We start from the raw sequence: 22,495 nt of genomic DNA, 5'->3' as shown, positions 1-22,495 counted from the left end.
AAAAAAAAAAAAACGACATTTTTTTTTTTTTTTTTTTTTTATTATTTTTTTTTATTTTTATTTTTATTTTTTTTATTTTTGCTTTTTTTTTTTTTAATTTTGATCAATAAAATATCTTGGAATATTTTTTTACATTACGAATCAAAATTCCATGACTCAAAAATAATATCTTCAAATTCGATTGCTAAAAAAAAGAATGAAATTTAATTTTTGGAAATTTGAATTCTATAAAAAAAAAACAAAAAAGAAAAAAAGAACTTTTTAAAGGTTATAAATAACTTTTTTTTTTTTTTTTTTTACATTCTTTTTTTTTATTTATTTATTTTTGTTTTTGCATATTATTTTGTTGAGATAAAGGAAGGAATTGAATCAATATAGAAGAAGAAGTTATTTACATTTATTTTACAAGAATTTTTAATGCTTTCTTTTTTTTTTTTTTTAAAACTGTTGCTGTTTTAAGATATTATTATTAATTATTATTATTATTATTATTATTATTATTATTATTATTATAAATAATTATTATTAATTATTATTTCAATTATAATGATGTAGCTTTTTTATATTCTAAAAATTCAGAATATGATAATGAATCTTTTGAAGATTGATAACGAGTTAATTTAATTAGGGAAAAGAAATTATCATCAACTTTTCCATTGTAACCAGCCTTTTTAATTAATGATCTTATTGCCTCTTCTTTTGTCCACTCTTGTTCTGGTATTACATCTGGTAAATAAGTTGAATTTGAAGATTGATTTGTATTTGGATCAGTAAATTCTATCCAAATTCCATGGGTTCCAATTTCCCAATCCCAAACTGAATCTACAGTTTCAAATTTTACCAACAATGATACGGCACAATGTAACTTTGTTAATTCTTTTTTTGTGATAGCAGAGAATCTTGAATCCTTTAATGCACTAGTTAATGCAAATTTATGTAATCCTTCAACTAAATTCTTCTCTGCAAATGTACCTATACACCCTCTTAAAATTGGTTCATCATAATTTTTATTATCTATTTTCCATGTTACAAATAATGGTCTTTTTTATTTTTTATTTTTTTATTTTTTTTTATTTTTTTATTTTTTTTATTTTTTTTTTAAAATTATTTATTTTTTTTTTTTTAAAAAAAAAAAAAATAAAGGGAAATAATAATAAAAATTTTATGCATATGTACATACAAATATTTTTTTAATATATATATATATACATATTAGTATTTATTTAAAATATTAATATGTTATATATATATATATTATTTAATATTTTGGTGTACATACGATGATTCATTTGAAAATTTTGGTTTATAAATTGGTTTATTTTCGAAATGGAATATTAAAGAATCGAAACAATAGGCAACCATTTCTTTAGTAGCTTTAGTTGAAGATGTTGAACGACTCATTTCTTTATTTTATTATTGTGTTGTATGTAATATGGATGAGAGTGGTAGTGGGTAGTTGGTGGTGGTGGGTATGGATGATCAATATTACTGTTTTAATTAATTAATTATTGTCCGATGGGTGGTTGGTTGGCTGGTTGTAGTGATATAAAAAAATAAAAAAAAAAAATAAAAAAAAAATAAAAAATAAAAAAAATGATTGAAATTATTACAATATTTTATGTGGAAATATAAAGAAAAATAAAATTTATACCCAAAGACAAAAAAAAAAAAATACAAAAAAAAAAAAAAAAAAATTAAAAAAAAAAATTTAATTTAAAAAATTTAATTTAAAAAAATAAAAAATAATTTCATTTCTTTTTTTATTTTAAAAAATAATAACCCACAACAGAGTAAGAGGGGTGTTTGTATTTTGTGTAATACTTTCCACAATGGGAAAAAAATAATTTTATTTCATTAATTTTTATTTTTTATTTTTTTTTTCTTTTTTTTATTTTTTTTATTTTAAAAATATATCGAATTTGGTGAAAAAAAAAAAAAAAAAAATTAGCAACAATTGGCTATGATTGTGATTGAAATTAATTTATTTTAAATATAGATACCAAACTTTGACATATATATTTTTTATTTTTATTTTTATTTTTTATTTTTTATTTATTATTTTTTATTATTTATTTATTTATTTATTATTATTTTATTTATTTATTTATTTATGTATTTAATAATTTAGGAAAAATAAAAAAATGAAATGGATGGTATGATCCAAACACATTTAAAAAAAAAGTAAATAAATGATTAACTAATGGATTAAATAAATAAATAAATTTATGTTTATCTTTTTTTTTTTTTTATTTTTTTTAATTTATTTTAATTATTTATTTATATTTGTAAAATAAATAATATCATTTATTAAACGAGATATAAATAAATCAGTTGAAAATTGAAAATTTAAATTTCTTAATTTTTCAATGATTTCATCTTTATTTTTAAATTGTTTATTTTGGTAATAGCTATTTAATAGAATTAATAATTGTTTAATAGAATCTTTAATTTGTTTTACATTTATTTCTTTATTCTTTTTATTTTGAATTAATATTTCAATTGATTTTAATAAATTTATTAATGATTGTATAATCATTAATTGAAATATAAATAATTGTGTTTGACTATTATGTAAATTATGATTAATATTTGATTTTAAATTTTCAATTTCTGATAGTACACCTGTTGTTGTAGTTGTTGTAGTAGTAGTTGTTGTAGTTGTCGATGATGATGATGATGATGCTATTGTTGATGGTGATGTTATTATTATAACTTTTTTAAAGGAATTAATTTGTTGTTCAATTGATTGTTTTAATGATTCAATAAATAATTTCACTTTATCGAATAATATATCTTTTGTTGGTAAAATTTGAAATTTATCAATTTCATAATCATTAAAATAATATTTAATTGAAGATGTTAATGTAACTAATTTTGTAATTAATCCTTTATATTCTTGTAATATTAAAATTTCATCATATGTAATATTAATCTGTTCAATAAAATTATTTAATAAATCATAAATTGATTGAGGATTAATTGGTGGTTTTACATTAATATTTGTATTTGTTATCATTTTTATTTCTATTTTTATTTTTATTTTTTATTTTTTTAATTATGCACAGCGAATTTATTTTTTATTTTTTTTTTTTTATTTTTCTCATTTTTTTATTTTTTTTTTTTCAACCAAACCTCGAAATTAACACCCATCTAGATGTTTCTAAAAAATTTCTTTTTTTTTTATTAAATATATCTTCCAAACAATTATTACCCTGGATACTAAATTTTATTATTTTTTTGTTTAAATGTTCCTTACTTAAAAAAAAAATTTCAAAAAAAAAAAAAAAAAATTCCTTTCTTTTCATATATAATATGTGAAAATTCCTTTCTTTTCATATGGAATTTTTTTTTTTTTTTAAAATAAATAAAATAAAATAAATTAACAAAAAATTCCTTTCTTTTCATGCTTTTCTGTAAATGAAATAAAAAAGAGTTATTTATAAAATATCAAAGTGTAATGATTTGGGTTTATTTTTATTTTTTAATTTATTATTTTTACTTTATTATTATTTTGAAATATTACTCAATTCTTCAAAAAGGTAATAGAAAGGGTCATCATCATAATCATAATCATATATTTTAATTATAATTTCTTTTAAATTTATGTTAATTGATCATTGTTGTTGAGTTGAAATATTATTAATTAAATTTTTAAACTGTTTAACAAATTCATCAACTAATTCGTTTTCGTTAAGTACAAATATTAATGAATATAATTGTAATTTAAAAATGTTATTTAATATTAAATTAAATATTAATTTTAATTCATTAGATTCTTGGAAATTAATTTTATAATGTCTAATTGATGTTAATGGTGATGAAAATATATTATCAAATAAATATTGATTAGTTGAAATAATTTCTTGACTTGCTTACCAACACCACCAACACCACCACCACTAGTTGGTTTTGATGAGTAAACAATGAATCACTATCATATAAATATAAATATTTAATTGATTTGTTATTAAATAAATTTGAAAATGTATTGATTTTTAATAAGCCCATACAATCTAATTCAATTCTCTGAAAATAATGGTTTAAATGAATTTGAAAATGATTCTTTACTTTCATTTATTTTATTAATAAAAGTTTGAAGATTGCCACCATCATAATAATCATAATAATCAATTGGATCTTCTGTTGTATTAACGGATGTTATTTTTAAATTCTTTGAAGATTTACTGTTAATGAATGAATTGATCATTTGATTTAATTCCAATTTCATATTATCTGAATTACCAAAATCTGAATTAATTCCATAAAAACTAAAATATCCCATTTCTTTCGATAAGTTTGATAATATTTGAAATGAATTAATTGGTATTGTAATTGAATGTAAATTTTCAAATTGATTAACTTTGATTAAATGATGTGCTTCAACAAAATCAGCATATCTATGCCCATTTTGTACTTTAATTGATTCAACTTGTTGACCTGAATTATCTAGGTCTAATATTGCTGAATAATTGACATGTGATGGAAAATCACTAGCAACATCTGATCCATCATAAATTATATTTTTACCTTTGAAAAATTTCAATATCTTTAATGATTCTCTATCTTCACCTTCTTCTATATCATGACCAGCAATTGATAAATTATTAAAATATAATTCACCGCATTTCTTACTTTCATCATATTCAGAGTATGGATAATAACCATCTATTATAAAATCATTTAATTCTAATATTTTAAATAAATTTGATATGATTTCCGAATTTTCATTTGATATATATTCATGAATTTTAAATAAAATACTACTATTGTCATCATAACCTGATTCATCAGTATCAACATAAACATCTACATCAACTACAATTCTTTTATAAACTAATTGATTATTTTCATTTTAATTTCTTTAAAATCATCAATTGTAATATAATGTAAAAATAAATTGAATTTAAAATAATGATTGAATATTGATTCTTTAATTTTTATAATTGAAAACTCTTTATTATAAGTATAACCATCTGCATATTCATTACTATTAGAAATTAAATAGTTTTTATCATATTTATTTTGATTATAATAATTTTTAATATATGATTTATTTTATCTGTTTATAAACACAAATTGAATTGATTAATTAATAATATTAAGTGTGTTATTATCAAATGAATGTAAATTAAAACAACAACAATTATTCAAATTATATTAAATTCGAAAACTCGTTATGAAAAATTATCAAATAAATAATTTAAAAAAATATAAATAATTGAAAAAATTAAGAATTAAAAAAAAAAAAAAAAAAAAAAAGAAAATAAAAAAAAAATAAAAATGAAAAAAAGGAATAGAGTTTTTTTTTTTTTTTGTTTATTTGTTTAATTTTTTATTTTTAATTTTATAAATTTTATTTTGTTTTATTTTGTTTTATTTTGTTTTATTTTATTTTGTTTTGTTTTATTTTTTTTTTTTGTTTTGTTATGTTTATGTTTCTGATTTTGTTTGGGATATCAGCAAAATTTAATTAACTTCGATTTTTTAATTTTAATTTATAACAATCAAACTATAATATAAATTAACATTATTAAATATTATTATTATTATAAGATTAAAAGTATTTTAAAATTTACCTTGGTTGAAAATTAAAAAATTTCCATATTTCATTCTGTGTTTAGTGTATATAAAAGTTTTTTATTTATTAAAAAAATAAATTATTTAGTGAAACAGCTGTTTAATATACAATCAACCTATCAACAATGCCCGAGAATTAAAAGATTTATCTTATAAAAAAAGAATAAAACCCTTTGATACTCTGGCAATTGGATTAGTACCAATTAATACTAAATAAACTAATAAACAAAATATCTATTAAAAAAAAACCCACATTGAAATAAAACAACCTATTTTTAAAAAGACTTCTTATTTATACTAAAAATAAAATTGAATTTTTTGATTAAAAGATCTGAACAGATTTGGAGAAACCAAAAAAAAGTAAAAAATTCCTAATCAGATTTGATGACACTTTTCTTCTTTTCTTTGGGAACAAGAAGCTTCATTGATACCGAATCGATTTGTAATTCGAGAAATGTAATTGAGTTGGTTCGAGAACACTCTTTCTTACAAAAAAAAAAAAAAAAAAAAAAAATTTAAATTAAAATTTTTTTTTTCCCGATTAAACAAGTCCCCTAAAAAAATCACTTTTAATTATTTCCAAAATAAAAAATTGATTTAAAAAATACTGATAAAAAATTTTAATTTATTTAATTTTCTATAATTAAAAAAAAAAAAAAAAAAAAAAATTTTAAAGAAATATATATAGTAATAATAATAATAATAATAATAATAATAATAATAATAATAATAATAATAATAATAATAATAATAATAATAATAATAATAATAATAATAATAATAATAATAATAATAATAATAATATTAATAATAATAATAATAGTAATAATAATAATAATAATAATAATAATAATAATAATAATAATAATAATAATAATAATAATAATAACAGTTCAAGTTTTGAATATTCTCCCACAAAATTCAACTTACAGTATTAAATTTGAAAAAAGAACCATTAAAAAATTATTTTGAGTTTTCAATTAAATTCAAACCAATTTTCAATCTAATTTCTTTTTTTTTTTTTTTTTTTTTAAATCTGAGATCCAAAAAATTTTTTAATTTTTTTTTTTTTAAATTTTTTTTATTTTTTTTGGAACAAAAAACCTATTTTTTTAAGTCCAATAAATTATTATATTAAGATTTAATATTATTAATTCAAAACCCATAACTTAAATTCATTTTAATAGTATTTTAAAATGAAATCAATTTTTAGTTTAAAAATAATTATATATAATTTCTATTATAATAATAATGATTGCTATAACAAGATTGGAAGCAGTTCAATGCATTAATAAAGAATTGGGCACAAAGTATACAATTTTCGAAGATGAACCAACAAAAGATTATTTTAAAATAAAAGAAGGTGCAAAAAAATTAACTATTACTTTCTACCACTCAACTAATAATATCCAAATTCAAGGTTGTCAAGAAGAAGAACGTGTAAAAATTAAGAATCTTTTAATGGAATTGGTATGTTTAATATAAACTAATATAGATAAATAAATCATTTATTAATTTTTTTTTTTTTTTTAAAAAAAATAAATAATTCAAAAGAATCACCAAAAGAATTATAATAATATTGAAAATTCTTTCTCAAAAGCTACAGATTTAGAAACAAAAAAAGTAGATAAAAAAGATGCAGATGGTGCAAACACCACTCAACAGACACCTAAAAAACTAAAAGCTTTAGTAGTTAACGGTAATAATGAAATTCAAGAAAAGTATTCTAAAATGCTCGAAGATATGAACATTTCAATAGTATTATTGGAAAGTAAGAATGGTAAAACCGACATTAAAAACTTTGAAAAAATAATTGATGGATGTGATTTTTGCCTTGTATTTGTCACTTATGATCTAGAATCCCACGACCCTGAATATGAAGAACATTATTACCCAAGATTTAATTTGATTTTCGAAATGGGTCTATTATATGGTTTAATGGGTAAAAATAATACAATCTATGTAGATTTGGCTCCAAAAGGTAATAAATTACATGACTTTATTGCTGATATTCAAGAATTAATTTGTGTATCCAATGATAAAGATTTAAAGAAAAAACTCGCCAAATTAGTAAAACAACACCAAGGTTAAAAAACATTTATAAACAATTTATATTTGTTTTATAACTACTGACAACACACATATAAAAAAAATAAAAAAAATTTATTACCAATGTAGGGATAATTTAGTAATTAATTAATTTAATTTTTTATTTCTAATAAATTATTAATATTACTTAATAAATAATTAAGTGAAAAACAATAGTTATTATAATTGTTATTGTTATTGAATTTAGCTAATAAAGAAGAAAAATCTATTGATCCTTTTGATTTTAAAAAGTAAATTACAACATTAATTTGATTTGAGTTTATTCCTTCAATAATAAATTCATTAGGATCTTTTAAATTTAAAGAATAATTTAAACTTGATAAAAATGTTATAAATTTCATGAAACTACCATGCTTTATAGAGTTAAATAATAAATCATTAATAAACATATCCTTTTTTAATTCTATTTGAAAACTATTATTATTATTATTATTATTATTATTTAGTATTGTTAAAAAAGTTGAAATAAAATTAGTATCACCTCTATTTGAAATTTCATTTAAAATTAAATTATAATTTGTTTTTAATAATAAAGTTGTATGAATGAAATGTCTATAAATGAATTTTTCTGAATCGGTTGATAAATACTCTACTAATAATATTGAAGGTAAAATTAAAACAATGTAAAATTGAAAATCTGCTCTATTTTTTAAACAATAATAAATTTGTTCACATTGTTGTTGATCGATATTATTTCTATTAGAAATTGGTGGATTATTATTATTATATCCAATTGGAAACATTTTAATAAATCCAATATAATCATTTAATGATAATGGTGAACCATGTTTAATTGTATCTGAAATTAATTCAAGGAAATTACTATGATACTTTTTAAAATCTAACCAATTTTCAAAAATGAATTGAAATTTTGATAGATTAAATTCATAAGGTGAATGAATTGAATTTTCAGGTAAATGATTCTCTAATTGATTATAATAATCATCTCTATAATTTTCTTTAAAATGGCTTGCTAATTTATAATTATATTTAATTTCCATTAATGCTCTACTTTTTAAAATATCTAAACTATAAACTAAATCAAATGATTCAATTGATTTCATAAAAAAGTATGGTGAAGGTCTTGAAAATTCTTGAAAATTTGGTTTAAATCTTTCACATAATAATTGAAGTGATTCAAAATTATCATTTTTAATTGAAAATAATAAAAATTCTGTTAAATCTTTTTGAAAATAAATTGGATTATTATTATTATTATTATTATTATTATTATTATTATTATTATTATTATTATTATTATTATTATTATTATTATTATCACCAATTATATATGGTGGTTTTAAATCTTTAAAATATTTAAAAACCAATTTTTTATCATCTTTTGGAAAACTTTGACTTGAATAAAATGATTTATAAGGTAAATGACTATTTGACCAATTGAAATTACTAATATCCCATTCAATTTGATCATTAATTATTAATTGACCAGTTTCTTCATGATAATCATTCATATCACATAGTAATAGATATTTTTGATTTAATAATTGATTTTGAAATTTAACTTTATAAAATACATAATTTGAATTTAATTTACTTGTTGGTGATAATTTAATTAATATATTAATTAATATTCTTATACTTTCATTTGATTTATTAAATTTAAAAATTGGAATTTTTAATTTCTCTTTATTAAAATTTTCAATGATTTTATTTAATTCTTCAATTTTTAAAATTGTTGAGAAATGATCTAAATCTGATATAAAGTTTAATTTTAAATCTGTTGGAAAGAAATAAACATTATTAAAATGTTTAGTTTTTATTAATGATGATGGGTCCAAGTATGGTTTTAAATGGTCTTTTAATAATATACAAATTTTACATAATCCAATTACAATTGATAATGGTTGTCTATAAATCTCAATATTTAATTTTAAAAATATTAATTCTACACCATTTAATATTATTGGTGGTTTAATATTTAATTCAATTGCTAAATATTCAATTTTTTTAATTACCAATTCAATTTCATCTTCAATATTTTTAAAGCTTATAGCTCTTTCCCAAACCCTTTGAATATGATAATCTGATAAATTAAATTCATTATTATTATTATTATTATTATTTAATTTTTTAATTGATAATAAATAATTTGAAATTTGAAATGAACCAATATCAATCGAGTGTACTATTAATGTATCAATATTTGAGTCAATGTTGAAATTATATTGTTCAAGTATTACTCTAATTGATGAAACATTATCATATTCAATTGAAATTCTAATTATATCTTTCAACGATTCTGTTAACATATAACCAAAACTTGACTTATAATTATTAAATAATGTTGAAAAGAAATTAAAATTCTCAAGAGTATTTTCTTGAAAAATGTTAAATATTGAATTCTTATAATAGATTATTGCTTTTGGAATGCTATTTGTTTTAATTGTATCACCACTTGGATTATTATCATATTTTAGATTTGTTAAAAGTCTTGCTTTTTTTTTACCATTACAATAGAATGATAATTCTTCTTTTCTTTTAATTTTCTCTTTTAATACATTTAAATAACCATTCTCTATTAACCATTCTGTTGATTTCAATTCTTCCCATTCATAAACTCCATTTCTAAATTCTTTTTTTAAATAATATTTAATTTTTGATTTTAAAAAAATATTATTAAAAACTTTAAAAAATAATTCCTTTTCCATTTCTTTTTATTTCTTAATTACTATTTTTGTTTTAACATTAATTTTTCAAGAGGGTGCATTAATCAATAAAAAAAAAAAAAAAAAAATTAACACCCATGTGGGCTCTTGAAAATTTCCATTTTTTTTTTTTTTTTTCATTTTCATTCATTTTATTTTATTTTATTTTTATTAGAGATTGGTTAGATACACCTCAATCGTATTCAAATACAACCATAGAAATGGTTTTGTCACTTGTGATTTCACTATTCAAAAACTAAATGTTGAGTGAGATAAATTTTATTTACTGCCTAATCAAATTTAAAATAAAAATAAAAATAAAATAAACGATTTTGGTCCACTTTAGAATTATCTTTTTTTTTTTTTATTTATTTTCAATATTGTCTATCTCTTTTAATTTATTTTATTTTGTTTTGTTTTATTTTATTTTATTTTTCTTTTTTGCATTTCTTAAATCTACTTTAATTAATCGGCAAAGATAGACCAATTTTTCAATTTATTATTATCTCCCAAATCAAAAAAAAAATAAAAAAATAATAAAAAAATAAAAAAATCCTAATTAGGAAAATTAAAAAGAAAACAATCTCAAAATAATAAATAATAATAATAATAATGAATAAATAAATATATATTCATTTGTTTTTGTATTTTTTTCTTGTGGAGCAATTTTTTTTTTTTTTATTTAAATTTATTTTTTTTTAATTTTTTTTAATTTTTTTTTTTTATTTTAATTTATTTTTTTTTGAATTAAATTTGTTTTAAATTTTTTAAAATTTGGCAGACCTTCTTTTTTATGCTCACATGATTTTTTATATGGCAATAAAAAAATTTGTATTACATCACCTTCAAGACGAATTGAACTTTTAAAATATTGATCTATTACATCACCTCCTTGATAATGACTGATAGCAACAAAGAAAATAGTGGCAAGAGCAGATACACATGTTGAATGTCCACAACCTGTTGTCAAATTTTGAAAAATAATAAACAAGCCATCATTTGGTTCATATTCAAATTGAAATTCCTCATATTTGTTCTCAAAATTTTCAAACTCTTCTTTGCTAAGATTTCTCTTTATTATAACACCATCCAATTTTTCCTCTGCAAACATCTCTTGTAAAAACTAATGAATCATAATATAATTTTAAAATTATATTTTGTTAATATTATATTGTAACAACTAGTACTTCAGATTGTCTATAAAATAATTTTTACTTCATCAAAATAATGAATCTTGTTCATTGTTCCTCTTATTACTGATATATCTAGTAATTTCCCAACATTATTATTTGAGTATCACTTATTCATCTTCTCTAATAAACATACTCCCATATTTTTAATATTTTTCTTATTAAGTATAGAAAATATATTTTTTTAAGTGTAATTAAAAAAAAAAAAAAAAAAAATTTAAAAAAGTAAAACTTATTTACACATTTTAAAAAAAAAAAAATTTGAATAATAATAATTTAGGTTTATAAAAAAAGGTGTTTTGGGTTTGCATGGGTGACATTGTTTTTTATTTTTTATATTTTTTTTCAACAATTTATAAATAAAAAAAATAATAAATTGATTTCAATTTAGTTACTATTTTCATTTGTGTTAATATTAAATTAATTCTTTAATATATTCCAATTATTTATTATTTTCTACAACAAGTTTTTATTTTTTATTAAAACTATTGTATTTTGTATGTTTTTTTTTTTTTTTTATGGTAAAAATTATCATTTTTAGATTTGATTATTTATGAGTATTTATTATACAATAATTTTTTTTTTTTATTGTTATTTTTTTTTTTTTTTTTTTTTTTTTTTTTTTTTTTAAGAATCTGCACCTGACTTATAGTTTATGAACCTATATAAATTAAATATAATTAAAAAAAATATAAAAAATAAATATAATAGACAAAGTGATTTTTCATTTTAATTTTTTAAATAAAAAAAAAAAAAAAAAAAAACTATTGAATTATATATTTTTTTTTTTTGAATAAATTTTCTTTACTTTTATTTATTTTTAAATATTTTTAAAATTCAAAGAAATAATTGATCAATTTTAATATCAAAAAATAAAATGTAAATCTCACTTTTTTTTTTTTTTTTTTTTTTAGAAAATTCCCAAAAAATATTTTTAACAGACCAATTTAAATTGAAATTTTTCTTTTTTTTTTTTATAGAATTAATATATTTTTATATTTTATTATACCATTATTTTTTTAAAACAAGATTAAATGAAACATTCATGTTCAGCAAAGAATGAAGCTGATTTATATGTGCTTGTAGAAAATCCTGATAACCGAAAAAGATTTACAATTTTTTATCACAAGGGAAATTTTTTTTTTTTTTTTTTTTTTTTTTTTTTTTTTTTTTTTTTTTTATTTATTTTATTTATTTATTTATTTTATATATTAATTTATTTATTTTATATAGAATGAATTTGAAAAAGAAAGTTGTGTTTTAATTATACAAGAAACATTATCGTTTATAGGATTTTTAGGATTATTATTAAATAGATTTAAATTGGATGTATCATTAAAATCATATATTAGAGTATTCACAGACGATGGCTGTAGAATTAAATCTTTAAAAAAGACATACAATAACCAAATAATTAATTTTAAAATTTCAACATTATCAGATGAAGATCCAGAAGATGAGAAAACAAATAAACTATTAACAAAATCACAAGAATATGCTCAAGAAATTTTAGAAAAATCTGAATTCTTAAAGAAATCACAATTAAATTATTTAAAATTATTTAGTCATACAAATGAAAATCAAAATTTATTTTATAATAATGTGATTACAAAATTAATAACATATACTTCTCCTCCTCCTTTACAAAATAACAATAATAATAATAGAGAACCATCTACAACAACAGCAGCAGCAATAATGGAATCACCTAATAATAAATTAAAAACATTTTTAATAATTGGAGAATCATATCCATATCGTTGTAAAGTATTAATTTCAGAAATAAATAATCCATCAAGAATATGGGTATACTTTATTGAAGAATCATCATCAATTAAAGGATTTAAAATTGAAATTGTAGTTGAAAATGATGAATTGAAAAATGATACAAATAGTGAACTGAATTTATTTATGAAAAGTTTAGAACTCTTTCATTTAATTGAAAATAAAGAAAATGTTATAGAGATAGTAGAATATTTAGAAAATTATTATAAATCTAATTTAATAAATTTTATTGATGAAGATGAAGATAATAATAAAAATAATAAAAAACCAATTAATAAATATGGAAAACTTTCAAATGATTTATTTCAAGATTTTAAAAATTGTAAAACAGTAACTAGAAATAAATTATTGGATGAATGTTATTCAAGTATTTCAAAAGTTTCAACTTATTATGATATACCAATATCGTTATCTAGAAAATTATTATTTCAAAATCAATGGAAACAAAGACAAATCATTGGAATTTTAAAAGATAAAGAAAAGAATTTATTAAATATTAAATCATTTAGTTGTGCACATCGTGTTAAAGATATTTCATTAGTTAAATTTAATTCATTACAATATCAAGAGGAAGACCCAATTGTTGATATTGAATGTTCAATTTGTTATTGTGAATATTCACCAAAAGATGAAATGATGATTGAATTAATATGTGGTCATAGATTTTGTAAAGATTGTATGAATAATTATTTCAAAATTTCAATTCAAGATGGTAATGGTGCAATGAATCAAATAAAGTGTCCACAAACTCAATGTTTAAATAATTGTATCGATGAAGTTACCATCGAAACAATCTTAATTGAAAATAATGGTAAAAAAGAAAACAATCAAATTTATTTAAAAAAGAGTTTAAATAATTTTATTAAAGATGTAATTTATTCTAGACCAAATACATTTAAATGTCCAGAATTAAATTGTAATAGATTATTATTACTTGATAGAGATAATAATAATAATTATAGAAATAATAATAGAAATAATAATAATAATAATAATAATAATAATAATTGTTGTTATTATTCACCATATGTTCAATGTAATGATAACCATATATTTTGTTTATATTGTAAACAACCTGGATTACATTGGCCATCAGCATGTAATAAAAGTGTAGATTTATATAATGAGCTATTAAATTATTCATGGATTATAAATAATACAACAATTTGTAAAAGATGTAAATATCCAATTGAAAAGAATGGTGGTTGTAATCATGTGACTTGTTCAAGATGTTATTTTCAATTTTGTTATGTTTGTGGTGAAGATTTTTTAAAACATTCCAAAACCACCGTGACTAATTGTACATTAAAAAATGGTGTTGTTAGTTTTTTAGAAATTTTCTCAACGAAAACTAATGATTTCGAAATTAAATTTTTAGAGACATTCTTAACTCATGGTTCATTTCATTGTGGTGATTCAGTGGTTTCTCATATTTATAATTCATTCATTACAACAATTACTGATGGTAAATTTTCAAATAAAGATCACTTGAAATCTCTTCAAACTTTAGTTTTATCTTTATTCAATTTAGTAAATTCAAAAGCAAATTCACTTGAAGAGAAATCAAATTTATTTTCAACTCAAAAAATTTTTAAAAAATTATTATCACCAATTTCAAATCCAAATGAAAAAATTTTATTTCCAATTGTTAAATCATTTTATAGAGAAATTTATGGCATAAAGAATTATAATAATAATGATAGTAATAATAATATTGATAATAATAAATTAGTTAATTCATTATCAGTTACAATTTGTTTGAATGGATCAAAGAAATCATTATTTAAATTATTTGTAAATTCTCAATTCCACCAATTTAAGGAAGAAATCGTTTCACTATTAAATAAAACTATAATTGGAAATGACCAAATTGAATATGATTCAAAGAAAATTAGATTATATAATCTATATGGTGGTCAAATTAAAAATTCAAATGAAATTTTAAATAATGAAGCTATCTTTATAACTCATTCAATTTTTGAAACTTTTATTCAAGATCCCCAATTACCAAACCAAGAAGAAAAAGAAAAAGGAGAGGAAGAAGAAGAAGATGAGGATGAAGAAGATGAAATTAATAATCAAAATAATAAAGAATCACTTTGTTGTTCTAAAAAAGAAAAAAGAAAGAATGATATAATGAAATTAAAAGAAATGATCCAAACTAAATTAAAGGTTAAACAAGATTTTGAAAATTATGGTATTACTGATAGCCTGGACCAAACTGAACAAGAATACACCACTGAAGAACTATTCAATCAATTTTATATTCATAAAAATTCATTACTTAATAATATCAATCAAAACAACAACAACAACAACAATAATAGTGAAAATGAAGAGGAAGAAAAAGAAGAAGAAGTAGAAGTAGAAGAAGAGGAAGGAGAAGAAGGAAAAAATCAAAATGTAAATGAGCAAGTTAAAAGAGAAAAACAAGTTGAATTGGCATGGAGTGTTATGGAAAATTTTAATGAAGTTGACGAAGCTATATTAGATTTCGATAGAGTATTAAAAGAAATCATTCTTAATGATATTACAGATTTTGAAAGTGCAATTGAAACCATCACATTAATATTAAAACACAGTTTTGTTTATGATAATTATGAATATGACACTGTGTTTGAATCTTATTTAGAAAGTGTCAATGGTGAAGAATATTATGACCACGATGAGGATTTAGCTTTATCCAAAATTTATAAAAAATCTGTCAGTAAATTTTAAGATATTAATAAGTGTAAGTTTTCCTCTCTCTCGCTCGCTCTCTCCAACGTGTATTTTCCCAGTACAAATCTCATTTTTATTTGTTTGTAAAACTAAAAAAAAAAAAAAAACAAAAAAAAAACAATTGTGCGCTTATTTTTCAAAAGTTATCAATCGGTTGTGGAAATATGTAAAACCGGAGTGTGGAGTGAGATATTTTTTTTTTTGATTTTAAAATAAAAATAAAAAAAAAAATTTGCTCCCACCCAGTGATTAAAAAAAAAAAAATAAAAAAAAAAAAAAAAAAAAAAAATTAATTAATTTAATAAAAAAAAAAAAAAATAGCGAATGGACTCCAAAAAAGTCGCAAATCTGCAATTTTAAATTTCTTACCAGCAAAAATTAATTAAAATAAATTTTTTTTTAATTTTTTTTTTTTTAATTTAATTTAATTTAATTTAAAAAATTTTAATTTTTAATTTTTTTTAATAATTTTAATAATTTTAATAATTTTTTATTTGTTTACCCAGGTTGTATTATTTAAAGGTAATTGGAAAAATTTTAATTTTAATTTAATTTTTTAATTTTAAAATTTTTTTTTTTTATTTTCATTGGGCAAGAAATCAAAATTAAAAAATCTCACCCCACCTTAAAATCCATACTAATAAGGGAAAAAAAAAAAAAAAAAAAAAAAAAAAAATAATTTAAAATAAAAATAAAATAAAAGAAAAAAAAAATTAATATCTATATTTTAAAAAATAAAAATAACAATACCTTATAAATAAACCAAAATTAAAATTTTTTTTTTTTTTTTTTTTTTTTTTTATGAAATAAATAATAAATAATGTTTTTAAAAAATATAATACCAAAACCATATAAAAAATTTGGATTAAAGAGTAGGATAGCATTAGTAGAAGCAGCAATTACAATGCTATCCTCTATTTATTCATTTATACCATATGGATTTATATTTAATTCAAGCACTTTATGTCTAGTTCCAGTATTTTGTATAATGGCGTCATGTAATATTTCATCATTTACGAGTATTCATTTAGGAGCCACTAGTTTCTATGGATCATTGATTGCAAGTTTATATAGTTATCTTATAATATTAATTACAAGAGATATTGTATGGATAACTTTTATAACAACATTTCTATTTTCATATTTAATTGCCACCAGTGTTAGTTTACCATCAAGGAAATGGATTGGTGGATTATTTATGAAAAAAATGTTTTTAGATATCATTGTAATATTATATTTCACACCAGTTGAAATTGTCAGAATTAATTGTTGGCAAAATATACTTGGAGCATGTTATGTTTTCTCTTCAATTATAATTGGTCATATTTGTTTTCCAACTTTAGCATCACGTTTATTATTTAAAAAAACTTTAAAAACTTTAAAAACAACTAGAATTTATTTTAGAGCAATTGGTCATCAATTACAATATAAATTAGATCTTAATAGTGGTTATATATTAAATAATAATAGTAATAAAAATAATAATAGGAATAATAATAATAATTTTAAAAATTCAAACGATGCATTTTCACCAAATACTTTTGAAAATGTTGAAAATCAATTAATTAAAGAACAACAATTAAAAAAATCTCAAATTGATCAATTTCCACCAATTATTTTAAATTCACCAACTTTATCTTCTTCTTTATTAATTCAAACTATTAATAATGATAATAATAATATTGAAAATAATAATAATATTAATGAAAATAATAAAAATAATAATAATAATAATAGTAATAATAATGATAATAACAATAGTAATAATAATAATGATAATAATATTAATAAAAAAAATAATGATAATAATAATAATAATAATAATAATAATAATAATAATAATAATAACGAAGAAATTTTTGAAGGATTAAAATTAAAATTACCATTGACAAGATCTATTTTAATTGAAAAAAATTCAGTATCACCTTTATCAATAGACATACCAATGGTAGCTACAAATAACACAAATAATAATACAGATCCAATAACTTTAAATGATAATAATTCAAGTTTATTTGTTAATGATTCAACCTTTTCTAACTCAATGATTCTTAATGGTAATGTTGAAGTTATAGACATTGATACAAATAATAATAGTAGTATTAATAATAATAATAGTAGTAGTAATAATACAAATAATGAAAATAAAAATAAAAATAAAAGAAATAGTAAAGATAATATTATAGAAATTGAAAAAATTAAAACAAAAAAAGAAAATAAAAAAACTATAGAAGAAAGTAAAACTCAATTTAATGAAAAAGAATTTCAAAGATTAGAAAGTAGATTAACAAATGAAATTTTAAGAATGACAGCACTATATAATGAAGCAAAATTAGAAAGATGGAATAGTGATTTAATTTCAAATTATAATAAATTAGTATTATTATTTGAATTATCATCAAAACAATTAATTTCAATTAAACAAGCAATAAAGAATGGTTTTACACCTCTAGCAAGTCAAGAATTAATTTATCCATTAATTCCATTCATTGAATGTTTAGTTGAAGAAGTTTATTTACAAATGGGTTTAATGATTGATATATTATCTTCAAATAATCCAAATTTTATAATTAATAATGATAATAATAATTTAAAAAATAATAATTTAATTGATATTGTTAGTTCAATTTTAGAAGAATCATTTGATGAATCTGAAGAATTAGTAAAAAGAGTTAGAGGTGCATTTAGAAATTCGGTTGAAGAATTTGAAAGTTATGGTCATCAAGTTTTAAGTTTTCCTGAAATTACTTCAGTTTGTTATTTCTTTCATAATATTATGACATTTACTTTACAACAACGTCAACTAGCTGATTTACTTATAAAAGTTAAAAAACAACAACATAAAGAATCATGTAGATGGGAGTTGATAAGAAATGGTTTACTATTTATATTAACTGGTCTACCAATTTTCTTTATAAATAAATTCAAGAAATTAATAAATTTCATTAAAAATCATAAAGAAAAAGAAAAAAAACAACAACAAGAACAACAACAACAACAACCATTTGATAATCAAAATATTAAAAAAGAAAAAAAAAATAATTATTTTAAAAGATGTATTAAATGGATTGAATTTAATTGTATAAGAGATAAAAAATGGGGATATCCATTAAAAGTTGCATTTGGTTTAATGTCATCAATTATTGCATTTTATTATTTTGAAGGCAGAAGTCATGGTGATTTAGTAATTCATGGTATTTGGACTTGTGCAACCGTAATGCTAGTAATGGTACCATCAGTAGGAGCAACAATAACTCGTGGTTAGTATCAATAACTATAGATAATCCTTTATTACCAATATTTATTCCAAATATTAATTTTTTTTTTTTTAAAAAAATTAAATAGGAACAAATAGAATTATTGGAACTATTTTTGGAGCATTTATTGGATTTTTAACATCACTACTTTGTAGTATTATTCCAACACCGGGTAAAGAAATTGTAATGTTAATTATAATTTTCATATTCACTTATATAATATCATTTCCACAACAAGATGTACGTTATTCATATGCTGGTGCAGTTTCAGGTGTAACTTTTTTAATCATTGTATTAGGTCAAAATCTTAGTAAAAAGTTTGAATATATGTATGCAGTACTTAGAGCATTCCATATAGTAATGGGTGTAGTATGGGTTATTTTTATTAGTTTATTTATTTTCCCATTTTTTACTTATAAAGCAACAAGAATTAAAATATTTAAAGTTACCAATAATTTATCAGATACTTTTATAAATATTATTGAAAATGGGTTAAGATTAAAAGAACCAATTAAAGATTTAAAAAATAATTTATCAATATTTAATCAAAATGAAAATGAAAATGAAAATGAAAATGAAAATAATAATAATCATAATAGTTTTTCTAATGATAAAATCGAAGAAAAGAATAAAATAATTTTAAAATTAATTGCAAATGATCAAAATGGTATTAATAATTTGATAACAACAAAGTCAAATGAAAATTTAATATCAATTGAAAGAGAAAATAAAAAGAAACAATCACTTGAATCAATTAGATCAATTAGAGTTGGTATTGATCAAATTAAAGCATCACTATATGATATTAGATCAGAAATGTGGTTTGTATCACCATCTAAAGCTAATAGATACTTTTCAATAGTTGAGAAAATGGATGACTGTTTAACAACTTTAGTAGCATTAGAAAATTCATTTAATCCAATTTTTAGTGATATTTTAAAATTAACAACATTTCAATTAGTATTTCCTTTAAATTTATTATTTCAACAATTAAATCATTCAAAATTATTATTAAAACAATTAATTTCCTCAGGTGGTAGTAGTGGTGGTAGTTGTTGTGGTGGTGGTGGTGGTGATAATAAGAAATCTTCAGCAAATCAAAAATTTATTGAAACCTCATTATTAATTAAAAATTCTTTAACTCAAATTGATCAATGCTTTCAAAGTACTCGTATATTATTACTAAATGAAAGTGTATTTCATTTTTTATATCCTGAAATGATTCAATTCAATTCAGGTATGCTATCAATTCGTGATTTCGTTGAATCTTATACATTATTATTTGAAGAATTACATTTAATTAGAAAAGAAAAAAGTTATTTAAAATCATTTTTAAGAATAAAACAAAAATAAAATTTTATTTTTATTTTTATTTTATTTTTATTTTATTTTATTTTATTTATTTACACAAAAATAATTTAAAATATATTTATAATCTTGATGATTCTTTAAAACCATTTTTAAATGATTTAATAAATTGGTGTCGGTTTTTAAATTATTAATTAAATTTGCATTTGAATTATTATAATAATATTTTATAATATGAATATTATTATTTCTAATTGTATTTGTTATTGCTGATTGAGTGATTTTAAATCTATTTGGATAATATTTTAAAATTAATTCACATTGTTCTATATTTCCCTCTATAAATGGATCATTAAAAATATTTTCATTTCTTTCATTATAATCAATTAATTGTTCTCTTTCAAATAATTCTTGTTCTTCTTTAATTTGATCATTTTTTAATAATGAATCAAAAAGTGATTGAACTTGTTTGCTTTGAAATAAATCATAAAGATAAATTACTTGTTGATATTTTTCAGGTTTCATAATATTATAAACCATTTCAGTTGCACGATTATATTGACCATTTTTAAAATTACTTTTAACTTTTTGATAAGATTCAATTAAATTATTATTACTATCATTATTATTATTATTATTATTATTATTATTATTATTATTATTATTATTATTATTATTATTATTATTATTATTATTATTATTATTACTATCATTATTATTATTATTATTATTATTATTATTATTATTATTATTACTAATTGAACTAATTAATTTTTGATATTGTAATGGTTCATCTTGATAATATAAAATTAATAAACCAAGTAACATTTCTCTAAATAATTTAAAAGATAATTGAATTCTTAATTTTTCGAAATATTCAGGATATTGAATCTTTTCAAAGAATTCAGTTAGGAATAATTTTGAATAGCCAAGAGTATCACAATCTTCAGCTAATGAAAATACATTGATACAAGTTAATTTCACTTGATAATTATTCATTATGAATCTTGCAGTATCTTGAATTCTACCACACCATAATGCTGAAAGAAATACAGATTGATGAAATTGATTTTCATTGAAATGATATTCTATCAATTTTTGAATTAATTCAACATCTTCTATAACTGTTATTGCCTTTTGAATTACATTTGGTGATAAATGAAATACTTTAATCATCTTTGGTATTGGTAATAATAAATCATCATTAAAAACTTTTAAATTTGGAAATAATTGGTTGTCTTGAATAGGTTGCTTAAAATTTTTAACCAATGTTGTTGTTGCTGCTGCTGCCGCTGCTGAAGTTGGTAATATTGATTTAGATGGTGAATTAAATGTATATACAAATTTGATTTTATAATTTTCATTATTTTCTATAATTTCTAAATATTTAAAAAATAAATCAACCCTTTTAATTGTTAAACAAAATTCTAATATTGAATTTAACATTGTTGAAATAAATATACAATTATCATTTGAGTTATTACTATTATTATTATTATTATTATTATTTAATAAATTATTAACTGGTGTAAATATTAATTGATTAAATAATAAATGTAATATTTTATCAAATGAATTTATAAAACAACCACTTTGATCACGACCAAATAAAAAATCATATGTAAATATATTTGAATTTAAATAATTTTTGATATCATAATATGAATTTATATTTATACCATCATTACCATTATCAAGATTAAATTCAAACAAATAATTACAATCATACATTTCAATTGGACATAATTCTAAAATTTCATCTATATTTGGAATTGATAATATAAAAGAAGTGAATTTTATTGATCTAATATGAAGATAATAAAATGATTCGAATAAACCAATACTCTCTGATAAATAATTCTTTGTAACTTGTTTTTGATTA

The 22,495-nt window shown here is 18.9% G+C and overlaps 10 protein-coding genes across 10 annotated transcripts in view; 4 read left to right on the top strand and 6 right to left on the bottom strand.

The window, feature by feature from the left end:
* Positions 1 to 541: 541 nt before the first annotated feature.
* DDB_G0283437 (DUF51 family protein) lies at positions 542 to 1,401 on the bottom strand (the record flags this gene model as incomplete). Its single annotated transcript, XM_633981.1, has 2 exons — positions 542 to 1,040; positions 1,280 to 1,401. 2 exons carry the CDS (start codon positions 1,399 to 1,401, stop codon positions 542 to 544), a joined length of 621 nt encoding a protein of 206 aa, XP_639073.1.
* An 868-nt stretch (positions 1,402 to 2,269) lies between these two features.
* Positions 2,270 to 3,016, bottom strand: DDB_G0283435 (hypothetical protein; the record flags this gene model as incomplete). Its single annotated transcript, XM_633980.1, has 1 exon — positions 2,270 to 3,016. One exon carries the CDS (start codon positions 3,014 to 3,016, stop codon positions 2,270 to 2,272), a length of 747 nt encoding a protein of 248 aa, XP_639072.1.
* A 1,002-nt stretch (positions 3,017 to 4,018) lies between these two features.
* On the bottom strand, positions 4,019 to 5,610 carry DDB_G0283433 (hypothetical protein; the record flags this gene model as incomplete). The annotated part of the gene is made up of 2 exons (XM_633979.1): positions 4,019 to 4,833; positions 5,577 to 5,610. 2 exons carry the CDS (start codon positions 5,608 to 5,610, stop codon positions 4,019 to 4,021), a joined length of 849 nt encoding a protein of 282 aa, XP_639071.1.
* Positions 5,611 to 5,961: 351 nt separating this feature from the next.
* DDB_G0283431 (hypothetical protein) lies at positions 5,962 to 6,515 on the top strand (the record flags this gene model as incomplete). The annotated part of the gene is made up of 2 exons (XM_633978.1): positions 5,962 to 6,041; positions 6,254 to 6,515. 2 exons carry the CDS (start codon positions 5,962 to 5,964, stop codon positions 6,513 to 6,515), a joined length of 342 nt encoding a protein of 113 aa, XP_639070.1.
* A 313-nt stretch (positions 6,516 to 6,828) lies between these two features.
* DDB_G0283429 (hypothetical protein) lies at positions 6,829 to 7,668 on the top strand (the record flags this gene model as incomplete). The annotated part of the gene is made up of 2 exons (XM_633977.1): positions 6,829 to 7,047; positions 7,132 to 7,668. The coding sequence occupies 2 exons, from the start codon at positions 6,829 to 6,831 to the stop codon at positions 7,666 to 7,668; spliced, it is 756 nt and encodes a 251-aa protein (XP_639069.1).
* A 110-nt stretch (positions 7,669 to 7,778) lies between these two features.
* On the bottom strand, positions 7,779 to 10,355 carry DDB_G0283487 (hypothetical protein; the record flags this gene model as incomplete). The annotated part of the gene is made up of 1 exon (XM_633976.1): positions 7,779 to 10,355. The coding sequence occupies one exon, from the start codon at positions 10,353 to 10,355 to the stop codon at positions 7,779 to 7,781; it is 2,577 nt and encodes an 858-aa protein (XP_639068.1).
* A 724-nt stretch (positions 10,356 to 11,079) lies between these two features.
* Positions 11,080 to 11,594, bottom strand: DDB_G0283427 (hypothetical protein; the record flags this gene model as incomplete). The annotated part of the gene is made up of 2 exons (XM_633975.1): positions 11,080 to 11,475; positions 11,568 to 11,594. The coding sequence occupies 2 exons, from the start codon at positions 11,592 to 11,594 to the stop codon at positions 11,080 to 11,082; spliced, it is 423 nt and encodes a 140-aa protein (XP_639067.1).
* A 982-nt stretch (positions 11,595 to 12,576) lies between these two features.
* Positions 12,577 to 16,045, top strand: DDB_G0283425 (hypothetical protein; the record flags this gene model as incomplete). The annotated part of the gene is made up of 2 exons (XM_633974.1): positions 12,577 to 12,618; positions 12,776 to 16,045. 2 exons carry the CDS (start codon positions 12,577 to 12,579, stop codon positions 16,043 to 16,045), a joined length of 3,312 nt encoding a protein of 1,103 aa, XP_639066.1.
* Positions 16,046 to 16,868: 823 nt separating this feature from the next.
* On the top strand, positions 16,869 to 20,658 carry DDB_G0283521 (hypothetical protein; the record flags this gene model as incomplete). Its single annotated transcript, XM_633973.1, has 3 exons — positions 16,869 to 17,112; positions 17,149 to 19,308; positions 19,394 to 20,658. 3 exons carry the CDS (start codon positions 16,869 to 16,871, stop codon positions 20,656 to 20,658), a joined length of 3,669 nt encoding a protein of 1,222 aa, XP_639065.1.
* A 42-nt stretch (positions 20,659 to 20,700) lies between these two features.
* DDB_G0283423 (hypothetical protein) overlaps positions 20,701 to 22,495 on the bottom strand; it is a gene marked incomplete at both ends in the record, with an annotated part of 4,578 nt that continues 2,783 nt past the window's right edge. Inside the window, one exon of the mRNA XM_633972.1 lies at positions 20,701 to 22,495. This exon is cut by the window's right edge and continues 2,783 nt beyond it. Coding sequence (XP_639064.1) covers positions 20,701 to 22,495 — 1,795 coding nt within the window.

This window comes from Dictyostelium discoideum (genome assembly GCF_000004695.1).
Source record: "Dictyostelium discoideum AX4 chromosome 4 chromosome, whole genome shotgun sequence".
In the NCBI taxonomy this organism is placed as follows: domain Eukaryota; phylum Evosea; class Eumycetozoa; order Dictyosteliales; family Dictyosteliaceae; genus Dictyostelium; species Dictyostelium discoideum.
This window is presented reverse-complemented; position numbering and strand designations above follow the sequence as displayed.